This window comes from Harpia harpyja, chromosome 18, assembly GCF_026419915.1.
Source record: "Harpia harpyja isolate bHarHar1 chromosome 18, bHarHar1 primary haplotype, whole genome shotgun sequence".
Taxonomy (NCBI): Eukaryota; Metazoa; Chordata; class Aves; order Accipitriformes; family Accipitridae; genus Harpia; species Harpia harpyja.
The window spans coordinates 19,120,589-19,140,706 of record NC_068957.1 but is presented as its reverse complement, the minus strand read 5'-3'; the positions used below and the strand labels follow the sequence as shown (position 1 = coordinate 19,140,706).

Genomic DNA, 20,118 nt, shown 5'->3' with positions numbered 1-20,118 from the left:
GCAGACTCTCAATCACGCTCCCTCCCGCCGCCCACCTCGGCCCTTCCTGGCACTGTTATTTATGCAAACTCCAATGCCGCCATTCCTGCTGCTGTCTCAGCAGAGGAGACGCTGCAGCTCTTTGGGGTGCGCCGGGGGGACGGAGGACGGCGACCGCTGGCCGGGGGAGCACGGCGGGGACATGTCACCAACCTGACATCTCAGAGCCCCCAAGCTCGCCGCGAGCAGGAGCCCGCAGCCGGCACAGCGAGCTGACTGGCATGGGAGGGGGGTTATTAAATTAGGAGCGAGCCCAGCGCCCGCAGGGTCCCGGCAGGTTCTGGGCGAGAGCTGGTCTGGGATGTCGCAAGGGGGGGGTCCCCCCTCCGGGGAGGTTTCAGCCCCGTTTCGGGTCTGAGCCTGCAGTCAGCCCATGCCTGGCCCCAGGGCTGGGGGTCTGCATCACCCCACTGGCAGCCCCCCCGCTGAGCCCCACTGCAGCCTGGGCAGCCCCACGGCCGCTGCCTGCCTTCCTCCACCACCCACCGCTGCTGCTCAATGGCTCGCTGATGCCATTCCCCCCCCCCCAAAACAGGGTCAGTTCCTACCTGGGAGGTGAGCCCACCCTGCTAGCACAGCTCCGGCGTGGGGTCCCTGGTGCGGCAAGGGGCACGGCTCGAGGATGCTGCGACACAGCCCACCGCATCTTCAGGCACTGGGCATCGGTCTGCGGCGGCAGCACCACCACTCCCCAAGCAGGCTGCAAACCTCCAGACCCCCACCAGCCTCCCCTCCACAGCCTGGCTTTATTTCTTTTTACCCACCTGCCAAACGACTCACTAACGAGGGGGCAAGCAGGCCCTGGGTCCTGGTGCTGGGCTGGCTGTGAACCATTGCCCAGGGTCCCTGTGCCGGAGCTGACCCCAGGGCAGTCGGCCAGACCCCGCGGCATCGCTGGAGCCTTTACCGTGGGGTTACAGCAGTGGGGGGCCCATCCAGGCGTGGTTAACCCCGGCTGCCCCCCACTCCTCGTGTGCCCCAGCCATGCGGGGGGGTACTTGGGCACGCAGTTCAAGCATCTTCTCATGGAGCTTCCCGTGTCACTGCTCTCGTTCCAGTTCCACCTTGGAATCACCTCCAGTGAGCCACTGAACGAGCAGAAGTGGTTAGGGGAGGGCATTTACACCCGCCAGCCACAAAGCGCTCAGATACTCCAAGCATAAGAGCGGTCCTTGAACAGACCATTAATTCAGAGGCAGTGGATGCTCCTCACCATCTTCTCAGAGCCTCCAACGCGCTCTCCTGAAAACCCAGGGAAAATAAGTCTTCTCTACTGTTCCGCAGTGGAGAAGTGTGCATTGGAGGTGTTTCCCACCCGTGCCTGCCCTTCTCGGAGCTACGTTCCCCCCGAAGGTGGGGGGCTGGCGGTGCGAAGGACCAGCCCCGTGCCCAGTTTCGTGGGAGCGAGGAGAGGGGCCCTGCCACGGGCAGAGCCACGACGGGGCTCAGAGCCTGCCCACCCCAGTGGGTCACCCGTGGGGACAGCGAGGTCCCCTCCTGGGGGCCGGGAAAGCTCTGCCTGAGGTTTGCAGCCTCTCGGGTGCCAAAGCGGATCAGCTGTGGGAGAAACGGACGGGGAAAGGGCTGGGGTGGCACCGGGGGGACCACGCGGGCACCCGGCCGTGCGCCGGCTTCTGCAGGACCAGCACCTGGAGCCCGTCAAAGCAAACCCACTTAGGCGTATGTAACCAAACACTTACTTTCCATTTTATTCAATAATTGCTTTAATACTAAAATGCATTAGATGCTCAAAGCAGAGAAAAGAAAAAAATCACATTTAGGTGGAAAACAAAGTTCGCATCAGATGAAAAAAACCCAACGTGGCAGGTACACCATTTTGAAACAGAATCGTAATAATTTAATAAAGCTGCTTTATCATCTTCATAAAATAGACAGAATGGTGATTCTTTTTTTTTCCTTTTTCCGTTTTGTTGTTTACAATGATTCAATCACTGTGAAAATGTACATAACATACATATCAGCATATACAACAATTTATTCTTCATATACTCGGCAACGGAGACACCATGACGAGACGTACCGCGCTCAGTCCCGCGGCAGCCCTGCCCGCTGCCGGCAGGCGAGCGGCGACGGTGCCGCCGCCGGCTCTTCCCGCGATGGGACGGCACCGGTGTTACGGTGCGAGACCCGCGGCTCGTACCTGCCGCCCTGCAAGGAGGCGCGTGCTGCTGAAAACCAGTTTGCGTTAGGTGCGTTTGAAGGTTATATCCCAGCTTAGATCAGCTGAACATCAGCTGATGCCGATAAAGGATCCGTCTCAGCAGTGCTCGCAGCGGGGTCGGCTGGGCTTCTCCCCAACGGGTACCGCAACTCACAGGTTGGATCAGAGATTACCCATAGCTGCGAGAGCAGCTGTAGCAACAAGATCATCAATTTTCCCCAATGACAGACAAATGTGTTTCCATTCATAATTAGATTTTTTTTTTTCCCCCAAGAATAATTTCAACATATTCATCAGACAGTGTGTTCTTTACAAAAGCAACTTGTTTCCTATTTGAAAAAAAAAAAAAGGAATTCACTTCTGCACAACGTGTGATCCACAGGCCACCTCCAGCTTCACAACAAACAGGGAACGGCAACAACCTCAGCAGGATGGTGCTCGGGGGGTATTTTTCCAGCCGTCGGTCGTCCCCCCCCAGCCCTCCATCATCCCTCCCGGCGCAGCCCTGCAGCCCCGAGGGTGGGAAAGGCCAGGAGCTCCCCAGGGAGCAGGGAAGGGTCCCTGGGCCAGCACAGGGTGGGTTCATCCCTCCGGGTCCCCAGCCCCGGGGCTGCTCCAGGTGGGGTCCTCCTCACGCTCGGGGGAGAATCGGTGGTGGGTGCTGCTCTCCTGGATAAATGGGGGATAAACAGGGGAGCAGAGCAAGTTTGCCTGAAGGAAACCAACAGATCCCAGCGATTTTTTCCTAAACCAAATCTGAGGACAGGTTGAAGTTATTAAAAAGCACAATAATTACATCTGGAGCCCTCCCAAACCCTCCCCCGCCCGCCCACCCTGCAGCCTTGAACGTTTTTGCATGGCCAGTTTTGATGCAACTAGGAAAAAAAACCAAGACAGACTGCGATTTGCCCAGGAGCCCTGAACTCATCTCAAGTGACACAGAGGGACAGTGACAGGAGTAGCAAAATATTCAGGAGAGGGACAAGGCGGCAGAGCCGGGGCCGCTCTCCGGCTCTCCCCTCGGCCCCGCGCAGCGAGGACGTGCCAGGAAAGGGCCGCTCGCTCAGCATCCCTGGCTGCAGCCCGGGTCAGCCCAGAAAACTGGTGTTTAAACGATTTTCTTGGAGGCATAAGGGTTTACTGACCTCTTTAATGCCCCCTTTTAATACAGAATTATTTCACATTCCTTCTCGGCTGTGCTTTTATTCAGAGTGGCAAGGAACGTTTCCTCTGGGTAAATTAGAGAAATGTTTCTATTTTATTTTTTTTTTTCTTTCTTCCTTTTCAGTTAGCATCTATTTTTCATCCAAAACGCCGGGCTGGTGGTGGTGGCAGCTCTGCAGGCAGAGGGCAACGCTCAGCAGAAATTAACAGCCAGCGCTTTTCGGGCAGCTGGGGATGATGGTGGGGTGCCCGGGGACGGGGTGGGACCCGCGGTCCCCATCCCTGCGATGGGCAATGGGGGGAGACGGGTCTGATCCTGCCGGAGGTGGGGGGTGGACGATGGGGCCGTTGCCCTGCGAAGCCAAGAGGATCTGACAGACGGGGCATCGCAGGCTCTGTCGCTACGAGAAGCTTCCCCCCCAAAAACCACCCAGAGCTGACAAAAACAGGTAATGTCAGAATAAACCCAGCCTGACAGTTACAGAAAATCCAGTTACTCCAACAGCCCCAAGCCAGCCCCTTTCTTCTTTGCTTGTGTTATAATAATACACACATTTGGGGAAAAAAAAAACAGAAATAAATGACAGTAGTAACAGTACGCAGGCAGGAAATACTGCAGGAACAGAAATAACATATCCCTGAAAAATGGGCTCAAACTCCAGAACAGAGGGGAAAATCCCTAGTTCGCTTTCCGGAGGGATGCAGGACATCACGTTAATGTGTGGGATGGGAGCTGAATGAGGTAGTCATCAACACCAGCGAGGGAAGCGTCACAAATTTCGTTAAGACGACTGTCTTTTGTCGGTTCTCTCCCAATTCCTGGCCCTAGCAAGTGGCAGGGGGAACAGACTGACTGCGGACCTGTCTCGGACCGGCTACGGCTTCAGGCAGGATCAATTTGCCCTGAAGAAACAAATGGCTGGAGCTTAATTTTATTTTGAGGATAATAATGACTGGAGCTTGTTTTCTTGTTGATGTTTTTAATTTAAATAAATCAAAGTAACAAATATTTTATCATGATATGTAGACCTAGAAAGACTATTTCTCTATAAACCACTAATTTCAACTTGCTGGTACAGCAAACATTGGCAAGAGCTATATATTTTCCCTTCCATAATCAATTTTAAATTCTAGGAAACATTATTTACGGTAGGAAAATCTGTCCGGTGAAGGGTTAATAATAAACATAATAATATGCTAACTGAAATCCTCCTACCTTACTCATACCTCACTGAGGAATTATCACTGCAAGAGAGCAGAGAGCTGTGAAACCTCTTCCCTCTCTCCCTTCTACAAAATGGCTATTAAAGTAGCTCAATTTTAAAATCAATTTTATATGAGTAAATTTGTACCCACACAAAGTCCTTAATTATGAGAAAAAATAATGAATTGCTTTAATTTTTTCTCCATTAAGAAGGCACATTAATTGAATTAGTAGTGTTGTTACATATCACCTGTCTGCCCCTAAATTAACATCACTATTGCTCATTCCATACTTATTTATGATGCAGGGATAGAAAGAAATCAGAACAGTCTAAAGTCCGTGCCATGATGACATACATACACACACGTACTTGGCATCATCGTGACTGGGAAATGCTGACTTGGAACCCTGTGTGTCTAATTGAGAAGGTAATTTAGATGTCTTAAATAATTCCATCACTTTGACTTGGAAATGATTGGAGACGGGGGATATCTAAATCTAGGAAGTGGAAAAAAACCCAAAACAACCAACTTCCAGAAAAACTTTCCATGCATTGCCTTGAAATTATGCAAAAGAAACGGATGAGGGAAAAAGTTCAGTACAGTGCATCCAACAATTGCAATCCAGGCAGAATTTTCCCCAAAACGTCTTCCCGTAATGCCCTGTCACTGCCCTGCAAGAGCCGGGGGAGGCCGCAGGCGATGGTGGGGGCTGGAAGAAGCGCTTGCTCCACCAGGTCTGAAAACTGCAGGTTCCCCAAAGTTTAAGTAAGATGACTGTGATTTTTTTTTTTTTTTTTTTAAGCTTGAAAGCCTTTTGCCATCACTAGACATACAGTAATTTGCAATATCAAATACAATAATAGTACAGATAAGCATGTGACAGCAAAAGGATTCATAAATGCAGGGGTGTCCGTAGCAAAATAGCAACATCTTCAGATACAAACAACCTCGTGTTGGGTGAATATTAAAACTCACCCGACTGTCATTTTGAACAGTCGCACACAAGAAATGGCCGCTATTTTGTCTAGACTACAAAACCACCGGGGTGATTACCAAAGATGTCCGAATAAGGAATTTGCCATTCGATTCTTTCCAGGAATGGAAATTTATCTTCGTTTTGAGATATAAAAATATATAAACTCCGAGGAGGGGATACCGAGCGCTCCTGAGGACCAGGGGGGTCTCGCCTCCACCCCCCCGCCACCCACCGCCTCCCGGCAAAAGCAAATCACCAGCTACTTTGCTCCGGCTGCACACCCCTGCTGCCTGTTGAGACAAGTGGGATTGTCACATTAACGATAGCTTCATTTATAAACAATACATTTAGGGAAAGCTTTTAAATACAGCAATCTGTGAACCATTGGTAAGCGATAAAAACAATCTGCGCTGGGAGTCGTGCGGTCCCTCATCCTCCTCCACCTCCTCCTCCTCCTCCTCCTCCTCCTCCTCCTCCTCCTCTCTCGCCGGGTGCCGCTCAGAGGACGATGTCTTTTAATCTCCGGGCGCCGGGCGAGTCCTTTTCCCGGCGTTCCTGCAGGAGCGGGTTACCCTCCTGCCCGCCGCTCTCGCTGTCCGCCCCCCGGGGCTCTGCCTCCGTCGGCCGGGAAGGGCCACTGTTCCCAAAGGGCTCCCGTTCCCGGTTGCCGGCGCAGTGCCCGGCGCCGTACGGTGCCACCGGCTTGCCGGACAAAGGGCTCTTCAGGTGGAGGGGCGAGGTGACGGGGCTGACGGCCTCGCAGCCGTTGCCCGCCTCGCGGACGGCACCGCTCACCTTGGGGCTGCAGGCGGCCGGGTCCACCGTTCTTTTGCCTTTGGCGTTGGCGAGCCGCTCGTCGGCGAGGGGCTCGCCGCCCTCCTTGCCGAAGGTGGCGAAGGTCCTTTTTGTGCTGCAGTCTGCGTAAGGCTCCGCGTCCACCGCCGTCGCCTCGATGGAGAGGGCGATGACGTTCCTCCCGTGCTCGGGGGATTTGGCGCGGCTGGGGACGGCGCCGCGGGGCATCCAGCACCTGTCCGAGTGGCCCAGGATGCGGCACTCCTCCCTGCAATGAAATCCTTCGCTCTGATCTGCGTGGAAAAAACACAAGGGACGGTGAAGGGGGGAGCCCCGACGGGGGTGCCGCTGCCCCCCACCTCCCCAGCCTGCCCGGGGCGGGGGAGAGCCCCCGCCGAGCCAGGCGCTGCCCGTCGCTCCCACCCAAGCAATGGTTAGCCTTCCCCAAACAGCAATCGTTTTTAAGGCGAGGCTCGGAAGAGGGATTTTTGCTGCCATTTCTCTGCCATTTCTCTGCTGCTCTAAAGACCGGAGTTCAATTTCCAACAGGTTGCGTGTCATCGGCCGCCGCCAGACCTGCAACCCGGGGAAAGGAGTTACGGCCGCGAATCCATCCCGGCGGGTCTGTCCCATGTGTCCAGCCGCTCAGAGTCAGCAGTTTCTGGGTTTAGTAACCAGCGCTAAAAGCCACCATGTTTTAAGCTTGGTTTGACGTGACATTTAAGCTTGACTTTTTGCAGAGGGGGGAAAGGAACAGAGGGAGGAGGGGGGGGTTCTTTTTTTTTTCTTTTGGTGTATATGAGTGTTTTAACTTTTTGCTTAATCCCTACTGACCTCCCACACAACAGAGGCTTTATAAATCTCCAAGACTGCCCACTCCACTGAAGATTAAATGTGTCATTCCCAGCGCTGGGGCTTTATTCATACAAGAGCAATAAAGATCCCTTCTCTCGACTTGGGGCTGTCCCAACACCACTTTACAGGGCTGAAATATGGAGTGGTGGTTTAACCCTTTCCAAGGACCCTCCATGCCCAGGTCTGAGGGCTCCCAGGCGGGTGCAAACCCTCGTGCCCGGTGCTCGCACGCATCCCCGCGCTGCTGGCCGGCCCCGAGGGACTGCGTAGCCTCACCTCCCATCGGGGACGGACAAACTGGGGCCCACGGAGACAGCCAGGCTCAGCCAAGTGCAAAGCTGGAAATCAAATCCAAGAGTCTCAACATCCCCAGCTTTTGCTGAGCATCCGACCGTGGCTCCCGCCAAACACCGCAGGCTCCCGGCTGTTTTTCAGTCTCGGCTTACGACTTTTCCTTCATTTGATAAGAACTTGTAGTTGCAGCTAGCCCTCACAAAGCACAACCTTCCCCTACGCAAAGATGTAGCTCCTTCCTATCATAACACAAAGCAGCATTAAAGGACTAATGCCACTGCCCATACAAGGCTGCGCTCGGTCGGTGCCACTTTGATGGATCGAAGCTGCGAAGGTGCAGACTCAGCCTGGGTTTGCTTCCCGTCCATCTGCAAACCGTTCATTTTGATGCTTTGTACATCTGTGTGCATAACCTCCGCTCCTCAGACACATTGGTATTTCCACCACATTCGAGCACTAGGGCGGCTGATAAAAATTCTCAGCACATAACACAATGCACCAAAATATGAGCAGCTTAACACTTACAGAGAATAAACGAGTAAAAGGCAGACCTCAAAAAAAAAAGGGGGGGGGGATTTTTTTTAAAGGAGAAGAAGCCAATTAATTGAAAAATCTATGGGTAAAACATTAGCTTTTTCTCTACATCAGAGCAGCTACCCGGTGGTGCGGAGCGCGGCGCCGTGTGGCTGTGTAGGAGGTCTGGGTTTTGGCAGCCGCCTTTACAGCAGTTTGAGAGAAGGATGCTCTGAGCCTTACATGCAGAACAACCTGCACCGAGATCTAAAAGCCCATGCTCTTATACTTTGATTCTGTTACTTTCAAGTACTTGAGCAAAATAAAAAAAAAGAAAAATTGCCCAGAAAGTGTTGCTGTCTGCCTATTTATCCACAGCTTAACTTCAAAAAGGTGCTACAGGCATACAAAGTTGTGTAGTCTGGCTGTGATAGCAGAGGACTTGGTGATGGCTGGAGGGGCTACAGAAATATCTTGGGTTCTCATCCCCGATGAGACACTGATTTATTGTGCTGTGTGACCTTGGGCGTGTTGCTAGAGCACACATCACTTCAGTCTCTCCACAAACATGAAACGCCGGACCTGGGTGCGCGCTGGGCTGGCTGGTCCAGCGCGGGAGGGCACAGAGGGAGCTGCTGCTCCTCATCTTCCCCACCCAGCATCACGGCTCAGCCCCACATCCACAGGACCACCGCAGCTGAGGTAAGCTGCGCTCCAGATGGAGCACGGGCAGGTTTGTCTTGCCTTGACCCATTTATTCCGAGCTGGCACACTTTACAGTTAAAAACAAATCGAGGACTTCACTGATTACTGCACTGCAAGTGGATATCCTCAAACCTTAGAAAGGGACCCGTGCTTTAAGAGTGGTTTTATTAAAGACCGCTGGCGTGGTGCCTATCTGCTGGGGAGATGATCGGCTTTGGACACCAAGATGCTTGTCTACAAGTCACACCAGCGGCAGCTGAAACACAGGCAGGTGAAGAGATGGAAAGCATTACGTTAAATTATACTGTTTCCATCTTTTATTTTATGAAGGGAATGTAGCAAGTACGAAAGATGCCGGGCTGACAGGCAGAGGGGCAGGAGTCACCATCCATCCACAGACCTGAAGACAACAGGTAGCTCCACGGCACATTCTGCCTCCCTGCTCCCGTCCCCGCCACACACCTCAGCTTTGGTCTGCAGAGACCACATCCCGCAGCCAGAAACCATCCTGCTCTCGGGGACAACACGTGTCCAGGCTGCCCAGCCCAGCCCTGAGCTGGCAGCAGACCCAGGGACCAGCAGCGAGCCCTGAGCAGCCGCTGCTTCTCCATGGCAGAACGAGAATCCTCAGCTACCCACCCATCACTGCCTTAACCCTGTAGCTGATATAAAATACTATTTTGAGGGCACAAGCGTGCCCCGTTGGTACGCATGAACACCACCCCACTCCTCTGCTATCCCAGGTCCAAAGAAGGCAAGCTCAGAGGGGTCTGGGCTCCTCCAGCGGGCTGATCCCAGGGCTGTCACCTCGCATCCTCCTCCCGCGCAGGAGCAAATGCTGCCCCAAAGCAGAGGCAGGCACGGAGCTGCCGGGCACCGCTCCTGGCGCTGCCCTTTGCAGCTAGGTCTGACTCACCCAGCCGTAACGGCACCCAGGACGGTCATTCACATTCACAGGCTCTTTATTGTACTGTTCTGTCTTGGTTTTTACCACTTTTAACAATTGGAAATAGGACAACAGGAAATTTTTTTACAGCCCTAGACCTGCCCTAGTCAATACGACTGTTACTGTCTGCACTAAAAAATGTTCTTAATGCAAGGAGCAAAGCCCTGGTAATAACCACCGCACCGCGCACGACGTGATGAGTGGCAGGCAGCCAAAACAGGCAGCTTCCCACCTCCGCACCCGACGCACCGATAGCGGGGGGCTGAGCAAGCTGGCGTGAAACTACGGCCCGACGGGGCCGGGCGAGAGGCAAAGGGAGGAAGAAACAACGGAGGGGAAGCGCTGGGTGAGCAACACCACAGCTCCGGCACTGCTTTGCACAAGCCACGGAGCAAATGCCTCATCCTGGACAGGAGTCCGCAAGGAGCCCGACCGCCCCGCTCGCCGGAGGAGCCCGATGCGCTGGGCTGGCAGGGAGCCGCCGGCTGGCACAGGCTGGGGAAGGGGAACACCACGGCCCCGGGGCTTTGCAAGCCACGCTGAGCTGGGCTGAGCTTTCTAACGAGCCGAGCACATCGCACAGATGCTGCGGAGAGAGTCCTGTTGCAAATCTGGGTGTAGGGATACCCGTGTCACACGCAGGCTGCCCAGAGAGATGCTGAACTGCTCGCCGGAGCGCAGGTGCCACGCACGGGTGATGGCTGTGCGGTCTGGCACACGATGTGTGCAGGTCCCGCAGCAGCGATGTCCATTTTTCAGCCAGTCTGCCTTCACCCAGCACAAATCCAGAATCTTGTTTCGGAGCACCTTAGGGCAGGGTCGCTTTTAAAATGTTCCCCAGGTACAAAACATCCTGGCGGAACCCTCGCCATCGAGAGGTGAGCAGTTATCCTGCAGTCAGGCTTGGCAGAAAAAATGTGTCATTGCTAAACATATGATCTCACATAGCAAATATGAAATAAAATAAACCAACAGCCACCTCTGGAATAAATATGCTCCTCAACGAGTACGGCAAAACCCATGTTGAGCTCCAGATTTCAAACCTGCTCTACTTGCACCTCGGGGGACCGGCACGAAGGCAACTAACACAAGCCCCAGCCAGCCCCGTGCGCTGCCTGCGGGGTCTGAGCCAGGCGGGGGGGCTGCAGGAAGATCTGGTGGGAGAGACACCACCACCCGCAGCTCATCTGCGGGCAGAGGCACAGCCGTCACCACTGGCGGGGAACGGGAGCCGTGACCAGGGCACAGTGAGACGAGACGCAGGGAGGTGACGTGAAACACTGGGGCTGCCCCAATTCCTGGGGCCGAGCGGCCCGACGCCTGCCCAGCCGAGACCCTGAGCACTTCTCCATCCCACCGTGAACGCTCCGGGCCAGAAGAGCAGGGAGATGGGACGGACGCCTGAGAGCCGGGAGCCAAGAGGAGCCCAGGAGGAGCTGGCAGAAGAGGACACGGGGTGGGCGCTGGAGAAACAGAGCCTCCAGCTCCGCCCTGCACGGGGCCTTCTCTCGTTAAAAAGAAGGATTAACGAACGTCCAGGGTGTACAAGTGCTTTCAGTCTCCTATTCAAAGCCCGCGTACCTGCGGCAGAGCAACACGAAGCCGATGTGCAAGGTGCCCATTCAGCTCTCGGAGCAATTGAATTATCTCCAGTGGAATCGCGGCGCTGGCCAAAGAGACAAAGTTAAATCGTAGCAAGGTGCAAGTGCCTGGGAATGTAATATTCCTGATAAATGGCCAGATGACATGTGCTGTTATACAATCTAAGGTGCAATTTGGGCGATGACAATAGTCCCCGGAGTTTCCATTTTCAAACAGCCGCTCAGTTCAATCCAATCCGTGTCAGAGCAGCTTTGCCGAGGTGAGTAAGTAGAGCTCGTTTGTACTATTACATGGGGAGCAAGGAAAAGGAGCAGAGGAGTCGCTTGAAAATGAAAAATAAGAAAGAAAAGGGTGACTGGAAGAATCGCAGCCCGGCTGGGACGTGCACGGGGCGGGGGGTGCGTGGGTGAGCGTCGTGCGGAGCGGCCCTAGCCCAAAGCCCCCGGCCCTGTGCCGGTGCGGGGCAAGTGTGCCCGTACCTGGGCCGGTACCGCAGGTACCCTCGTGCAGGAGCCTGGCTCTGTCTCCACATTTCGGTGTTTTCCTCAGCAACCGTATGATTATACTGTAATCATGATGACACTGCTCCTGGGTACAGCAAACAGCACGATCATTAAAAAATTCATTTCAAAATCTTCCTGGAAGCTAATAAATTTTACAGCAGTTTCAATCCTTTCTCATTGCAACAAAGAAAAGCTTAGTTCCAGACAAATTAAAAGTAAATTGATTGCCTTAGGGGAATCTATTCAAATATCACTTTTCCATGTTAGAAATCTCTTCCTGAAACAAGAAGAGGAGAGCCAGGGAGAGCCAGCACAGGAATGATGTGGAAAAGCAAATCATTAAATCTCAGTTCATGAAACCAAGGGGGGTGTGGGGGAATGAAACTTAAAATAAAATGCAAATGTCTCACTGGGGTGCGGGCCTAACATTTGTGACGGAATTTATGAATAATAAATATGAATAAATAGTAAACATGAAGGGATCAAACACTGCTGTTGATGTTTACTCATGGTTAGCCATCTTTCATGGACAATGCGCAACTGCATTATTTAACACTCCTCTTCCAGCTACTTTGGGGTTTCTTTTCAACTCCAGCACCTCAATTTTCTCGGGGATGTGTGCCACAAGGCGCGAGGCACGTCCCCGAGCCCCCGTGCAGCACCCACCACCCTCGGCACGCCGGCGGAGCCCACCTCCCCTCCACCCCACCAGGAGCGGCTGTTCCCGGCTCGGGAGCAGCGATCCACCGCATTACACTCCAGATAAAATAATAAGCTCGAGCAAAATACAAACAGTCCCCAGCCATGGTTCATCATTTGCTTGTAAATTAAGACTCTGCACCTCTCCCTTATCTTCTGTAATAGCATAATATCAGGAAACAAGAGGTGGGGAATAGTGTATTATATTTTTGACCTATGGGCTTTTACAGAGCCTTCTTTGCCTTTCCTAATAAGAAATCTCCAGTCAATGCAGGAATGTAATCCTGGCGTGGCTTCCCTTGCACAATGCTCGGAGGATACTAATAACCAGGGACAGTGACAAATGCTCTTTACCGCAACGAGGAGCCTTTCTTTTCCTCTCTTTCGCCATTGTTCAGGATTTATGCAAGCTAAAAAATGCTGTATTTTTAATCCTGGATTGTCTGTCCCGACACAGGAGGTCAACAGTGTTTGGTCAAAGCAAATGCCTGCGAGGAATTATTTTAACGAAACGAGGGATGCGAATTAGATTAATTTATCAGGCAATTGCTGATAAGGACCCATGGCTGAATGCAGCTCACGGGCAGTGCTTCTGTAACGGTCAATGGAGAGATGCGACAGGGCTTGCTCCCGGCTGCTGCAGGCACATACAGCTCCCGAGAAGCGCCGAGAACCCATACTCATTTACACCAGTCCAGGCGTTGGCCCATTCACCTCTTCTCCTGCTCTCTATTACCATTAATAACGCCTTTTCTTCTGCGGAACGGTCCCTGTGTCAGGAATGAAGCCTGACACGCCGACACATCTGGGGGGCCTGGCTAGCTACACGCCGGAGGGCTAAGGATAGGTTTGGTGCAAAAGATTTCCTCCGGAAAAACGCCTTCCCGGGCACGCCGAAGCCTTTGGGATGAGAAGGTGGCTGTGGGAAGGAGGGCGATCACCCAAAGCAAGAGGAGCTGGGTTTTGGGCACGCCGTGCACTACAGCGGAGTCAGACCCAGAAGATATTATGGGCTAGAATACAATTTAATGCTGGCTGCCCCCCTTTATCCAGGACTGTGGACCAATCCCCACCTCATTCACAAGGCAAAATTAATTCCCCTTCAGAGGACCGGCGGAACACAACATTTAAACTCCAATTAATCCTTTTCTTAAGTGGTCCGTAGAGCTCATGCTGGCCCCTGAGCGGCGGGGATTTCACCTCCGAAACTTCGCTACTCATGCCTCGATACAGGGCTCATTAGCATCCTAACTGCTGTTAGGATGCAGGATCTGGTCCCCGGAGAGGAGGGCACTCTGGGATCCGGTAGACCTTTTCCATCTCAAACCATTACGGCTCCGTAATTCATAGGCACAGCTCCCATTAATGCTAATGGCAGTTACTGTGCTGCCTGCACGAGTGCAGAATACAACCCTTTGACTTCATTACTGGAATTCAATTTCATTAACACTGGATACAGAGGGATTGTCCTAAATACACTCTTTCTTATATTTTTTTCATGTTAATGTAACCATTTGAGTATATTATACCCTGCAGAGATGGAAACATTTCTAGTCTGTTTAAACACATTTCCCACAATTGGGAGCAAAACTTTGTCTCCGTTTATGCCTTTGACACCAGCTGCCTTCCATTTAATGGGACTTTAGTCGCTAAAACAAATTAATCCAAAGGTTACTTCTCTCCGCTATTATCAAATCCAAAACAGACAAATTCACATATTCTGTCAGGCTAACGCAGGACCAGCCAGGCAGCCACATTCCAACGGCAGCAATAAATCGAATTATTACCCTGTCCCATTCAAAATTAGGCGTTGCTCAAAAAATAGCTACTCGACGATTCTGATAAAAATCCAACAAGTCAGAAATTACAGTTGGGGCAGATAAGAAGCAATTCGCAGCCACTTGTGCCAGGCCAGCTCCCGGCCCAGCGCCTGTCGGAGCAGCATCCCTGCCCTCGCTGCAGCCCTACCGATGTACACCCCTTGGGGGGCTCACGGCGAACGTGTTACCGCAACCAGCACCTCCCTTGGCCAGGACGAAGAGGAACGACCCATCGTCATCCTCTCCCCGCAGGGATGCAGAGGGCCAGGGTGCTGGCAGGAGCGGGGCTGCAGGCGAGACCCCCGCCTGCCCCCTCCCGCGCACCCGCCCAAGGCGGCTCTCCCTTCCCTGCAAGGTTTCTGGTGCTTCCACACAAGTGAGAAATAAAGGAGCCGAGGTTATAAACGCTGATACATAATTTACTCCTATTATCAAGATTAAACACATCTTTGCATGCTTAGCATAAAACAACTGCCTTTCCCCAGATTTCTCAAGGACATGCATAAACTTCATTATTATCTAAATAATCAAAAGAGTATTTCAATAGAATATTTAACTGTCTGCCTACTGGAAACTCACAGCCTTAATCTAACACTGATCCTCTGTTGTCCTTCATGTAAATATTGTTGGGACGTCAGCCAAAGCCTAGGGAAGTGAGCTTCATCTTGGTGGATGGGAATCTCTCGTGTCAGATACAGTCAGCCTGACTAATGAGACCTACAGCTTGCCAAAACCTACAGCCTCGCTGTCTGTTCCAGCCATTGAACGCGCTCAGAAACCCAGTGGCACCAGCCCAGCAGTCTACAGATCCCAATCAACTATCAATAGCTTAAGTGTAAGTGATTGTGTATGAAGTACGAGCCAAATGTGTTTCCTTTTTCAGTTTTAGGACCTCCAGTATTGTTATTGCACCAGTAATGCTTGCACGGAATTAATCATAGACGTACCCACAAGGCAAAACATTATGAGAAGCTCTTTGTACTTTCTAAAAGTGCACAGCTCTGAAGAGCGGAGGGAGCTGGAAGGCTTCCCAGCACGATGGGGCGTTCCCCACCATCGAGAGATAGCTAGGGAATTTTTCCCCCCCTTTTTTTTTTAAACCAAAAGCGTAGGTTGCTGGCCAACTCTCATCACGACATTGACCTCTCGCTCCTCCACCCTGGAGCCTGGCGTTATCCCCTCCGTGGTGTTATACTTTAACTCTTTTTCGGATGAACATGGGGCTTTTCCATGCTGGTGGATCCTCTCCTGTGAAGCACAGGGTTGTCCCACGATGAGATGCTGGCCTAAGGTGGCAGATACATCAGAAAATCCCAGAGGGAACTGGGATGGCCATGAGGAGAGCTCTGCAAAAGCTGCTCTGCGTTGTCCAGCATCCAACAGCACCCGTGGTCTGATCCAGCACCATGACTCACGGCAACACAAGGACGCTCCCTTTCCTCTCTGCCCTGGCCACGGATCTACACGGAGGCCTCAAACGAGGCTCCAGCTCCATGCCGAGGAGGGATAACAGCGATGCCAGGGAAACACCAGCCGTGGGTTAGGCTGGCCCCATGGCCACCAGAAGAGATCACAGCATTGACAAAGCCGGCTGGGAATCTGGCCCATTTAATTCAGCCAAAACTTCGTTCTGGCAATTAAGTTTACCTTCATTAATTAAGAGAGTGATCATAGTGTATAAATATACACATAAAATTACTATAAGGTCAAGAGTCAAATCTAAAATCTCATTATAAGCCTAAGGAAATTATATTACCTGAGAGTCATGGACAAGCTCAATTTCCAGCAATGCAGGTGGGGTCCCATCCCATCCCATCCCGTCCCATCCCGTCCTGTCCTGTCCTGTCCCGTCCTGTCCCGTCGGCCCTGCAGCCATGGGGGCGAGATGGAGAACAAGCCCTTGAGTTTGTCTGGGGCTGTAAACTGAAGAGCGGTGGGGAGATGGCTGAACAATGGGAATAGAAAATAACCGTATTTCCGTGACCTGTGTAAGTACTGCAAGGAAAGCAGCCGGCTCCACAGCTCCAGCCACGCTGATGCCAACCCGTGGGTGCCCGGGCACCGATGCCGAGTCCGACGTGGTGGGTCTGAACGCCGCCCTGGGGTCCAACGCAGGGGGCAAGAGGCTCCTGTTCCCCGAGGCGGGCTGCTCCAGGGCTGCTGGAGCACGGCGGACTTCTGGCCCAACCTCTGCCTGCGCAGCCTCCGATGATTTCCGATTTCTCCGAGGCGCGTTTCTGCAGCGCTGCCCCGAGGTCAGGCTGGATTGTGTTGGCTCCTGGCCCCGGTTCACAGGGCTGTCAGCTAAATTGCACCACGGCATCGTTACTCCCGGTGATGGTGTGACAGACAGACAGAGCCCAGCTGGATTTTCAAAACCTAAGCATTTTGCAACACTGACAGGCAAGGAAAAAAACCCCACCAACCCACAGCCCTCTTAGTCTGAGCAGGTTTTATCTGGAAATACCCAAAGCTAGTAAGTATAAGACCCCACAAAGTCATTCCTCCCGAACCATTTTTCTGGCCAAACCTTTTAACTGTCACTGGGAAATAAAGAGCGATAGGTACCAGCCCCAGCCGGCGTTACCCGATTAGTCTAGTCCCCACCGCATCCTCAACGCAGCTTTTCTTCAAAGGGACAGAGCAAGGCTGAAATGACTGATGTAATTTGGTGCTTTCAGAGAGTTAGTGTGAGGAGAAGAGTCAAGTTCATTACACTGGAGTTCACCACAGGGCTGCAGCAGCCGAGAAGACGCGGCCGGTGCTGGGGCTGAGCCGCCGGCCGGGCACTCGCTTCTGCAGCAGGAGCACGAGATGCGCCATAAGCGGGTAGGTTTAACCCAAACGTGTCCCTCCGCGGTGGGAATCAGCCTGATTTTCCCCCCGAGCACAAGAAGGGGGATGCAACGGGAAGGCAGGCAATGCGGTCCTGCAGTAATTCTGCTGGAGCCTGTCTACAGGGATCCACCCTCGCTGTCTGCGGCACACAGATGTAATGCTGCCTCTTTGCCACTGCACACTCGCCTCATTTCTAAAACACTTACACATGCAGCATGCATTAGAATTAAAAAACCATTAAACCTCGGAAAGGAAAAACTTTGACAGGATGTGTAATATACTAAGTATAATTAATTAAATTGGATGAGGCACTGGGGGACGAGAGAAGAGTGGATGGAGACTGTTCTTGGAAAAGGGATGGTAATGCACTAATGTTCAGTGTGTGTCATTAAGTAAGAAACAGCCTTGGAAGAGGAGAGGATGAGCGACGGGGGCTTCGAGAGATGGCACCAGCCAGTTGGGCACCTCAGATGCACAGCGAAGAAGGTGATAGCACGAAATGCGGCCAATTAGAGCTCTAAAAAAATTATAACGAAGGTGGAAAAGGCACCCAAGAGATGGAAGAGCAAAAATGGCAGGCAGGTTGCTAAATAGCAATGCCCTACCAGTGACAGCCTCCTCCAGAGAGCTCCTCTTGCCCACCCGCCAGGGCTCGGGGCGATGGACCACCTTCACCTCCCAGCACCAGGCTTCTCAGGGCCAGCACGGGCACCGGGGCAGGCGAGAGGAGGTTCATCCTGGAAAGCACCTGGCTCCCCGTGGGGTTATTCTTTAGTTATTCGTACCCCCAGGCACAGTTGCCCGGCGTGGGGAGCACCCTGCTGCATCCATCCCCCTTGGTGGGCGCCGGCAGCAGCTGAGGTGGGGTGGGAAGCGGCAACCGAAGCCGGGGCCGGGGAGGGAGCATCAAAGGCGGCCCCAGTCGACACAGCAAGGCACAACATGATGAGACAGCCACAGTCTGGCTGTTCAGCAGGACAAAGTTTTAACAGGCTTAACAACAGCATCAGCACTGATCATTAGGCAATTACAACTGCTGAAAGTTGACAAAGCACCAGGACCAAATGAATTATCTCCCCAAATCCTGCAGGCAGGAGCAAGGAAAAGAGAAAAGTCGTCATCAACAGCCTCTGATAGCTCACCAGGTGCAGAAGCAGTAACTAAAAACCAAAGGGCTGCTCGTTTACTTGCTGTTTGGAGAGATAAAAGGGAAAGGCCAGGAAATGAGGTCTTCAAAAACACTCGCCTCATTTAGGGAGCGGTGGGAGGGAAGGTCCTGGAAACACTGATACAGCCAGGATTGCTCAGCCCCTGGGGACGTCTGATTCAGCGAGGAAGGGACTGTGTGTGTTTGGAAAGGGAAGGCAGATTTTTGGCTGGGGGGGGTCACTCCTGAATCATACCCAGTGTGGTTACTTGCTCAATTCTGCACATTCCTGCACGGCAGCCAGCGCCGGCCAAGGGGACAGTCGTGAGTTCTTCTCCTCGAGGATGTGCCAAAACCCACTCCTCCAGGGATCTGCAGAGCTGAATCCACGCGGGACCGCAGTGACTCCCTGCTCAACTCCCTTGCAAACCACAGGATGCTCAGCTTTGTCACGCTGTGCTTCTCAAGAACAGCCCTTCACTTTGAGTGACGAGGCACGCTTTTAGGAAAAACATGCAAATGTGATTTAAAGACTCTAAGTGATACAGAATATATCACATCCCTTGGGAACCTGTTCCAGGGGGTAATTATTCTAATTCCTAAAATCATGCGTCTCATTTGCAGCTAGAATTTTCCAAGGCAAACCTCCATCCGCCAGCAGCGGCTCTGCGTTGTTCACTGAATTAGAGAGATGCTCAGCAGCAGATCTCTTCTCCCTGAGTTCACCTCTGAACACAGGCTTAGATGACCGATGTCTCAAGCAAAGTTCAGAGCACATCCCCCGAGGATGCCATCTCTCCTGGGTCCTATTTCAAGCCCAATGGTCTCAGCTGAAAGAGTCCTGCCAGATTCAACAGGCTCTGAGTCAGGTCCTAAATCTCCAGACGCATGTTTGGAGAGTGCAAGCCAATGCCTTCAGCTATACCCAGAAGCTCCTGATGCAGAACAGTTTGCAGAAAGCAAGGGGACATTTTTGCACTGACCAAGCATCTCCTCTCCAACTGATGAGCCAGAGCTCGGTGGTCCCTGCAAGGCACGTCTGCCCAGTGAAGGGCTTGCATGGATTTTATAGTGAATTAATTGGACATATCTACCCAATAACAATGGAGGAAGACTGACAAAGCAGAGGTCAGGCAATGTGGGAATTGCAGGTAGAATTGTTCATTTTAATTACTTGTCTTCTTTAATATGAGGTTCCTGGATCCTACAGTGATGACTAACAGGTCAAAATATTTGCATGAGTGAATATAATTCCACAAAAGGACACGTGGCTAAAGGGTGGAACAGATACGGAATTTTCTTTGGATTTTACACGGCCATTACCACCGCAAGATGAAGTGACTTCCCAGACCCCAGCAGCGCACCAGAGGGGAGCAACCCTAGATGCAAGATAAGCATTTTTATGAGGCACAAAAGTGCCCAGAAAAAGCACGGCTGGAGGTGGAAATAAATGACGAACGAGGTAAAACATGGGTTACACTGGAGCTCTTTGTGTCTCCCCGGCACATGAATGAGTTGGGTACAAGCATCACGGCTACCTGTTCTCCTGACACCACTGAAAGGAAACAAAAGTTTGGAACAAGCCAAACACATTGAATTTGCCTGAATAATTTAGGCTGCTGAGTTATCACGTGCTTCATGACTGTCATCGAGAAAAGCTGTATCGCAGAGGAAGGGTCTGTAAATCAATGCATCTGAGGGACCAAAACTAATCAGAAAGCGGCTGCAAACGCACCGCCTGTCAGAACAGATGCAGGACATGGAAGTCAACCGGCGATGCCCCTTCAGAACTTCTCACTGAGCTGTATCAAATCCAGAAGCGGAGTTAGTTGAA

The 20,118-nt window shown here is 52.3% G+C and overlaps 1 protein-coding gene across 1 annotated transcript in view; it reads right to left on the bottom strand.

Moving 5' to 3' along the window:
• Nucleotides 1–1,724: 1,724 nt before the first annotated feature.
• The window catches only part of PCDH19 (protocadherin 19), a 59,644-nt gene continuing 41,250 nt past the window's right edge, over nucleotides 1,725–20,118 (bottom strand). The window contains 1 exon segment of the mRNA XM_052813759.1: nucleotides 1,725–6,655. Coding sequence (XP_052669719.1) covers nucleotides 6,066–6,655 — 590 coding nt within the window. The 3' untranslated portion in view covers nucleotides 1,725–6,065.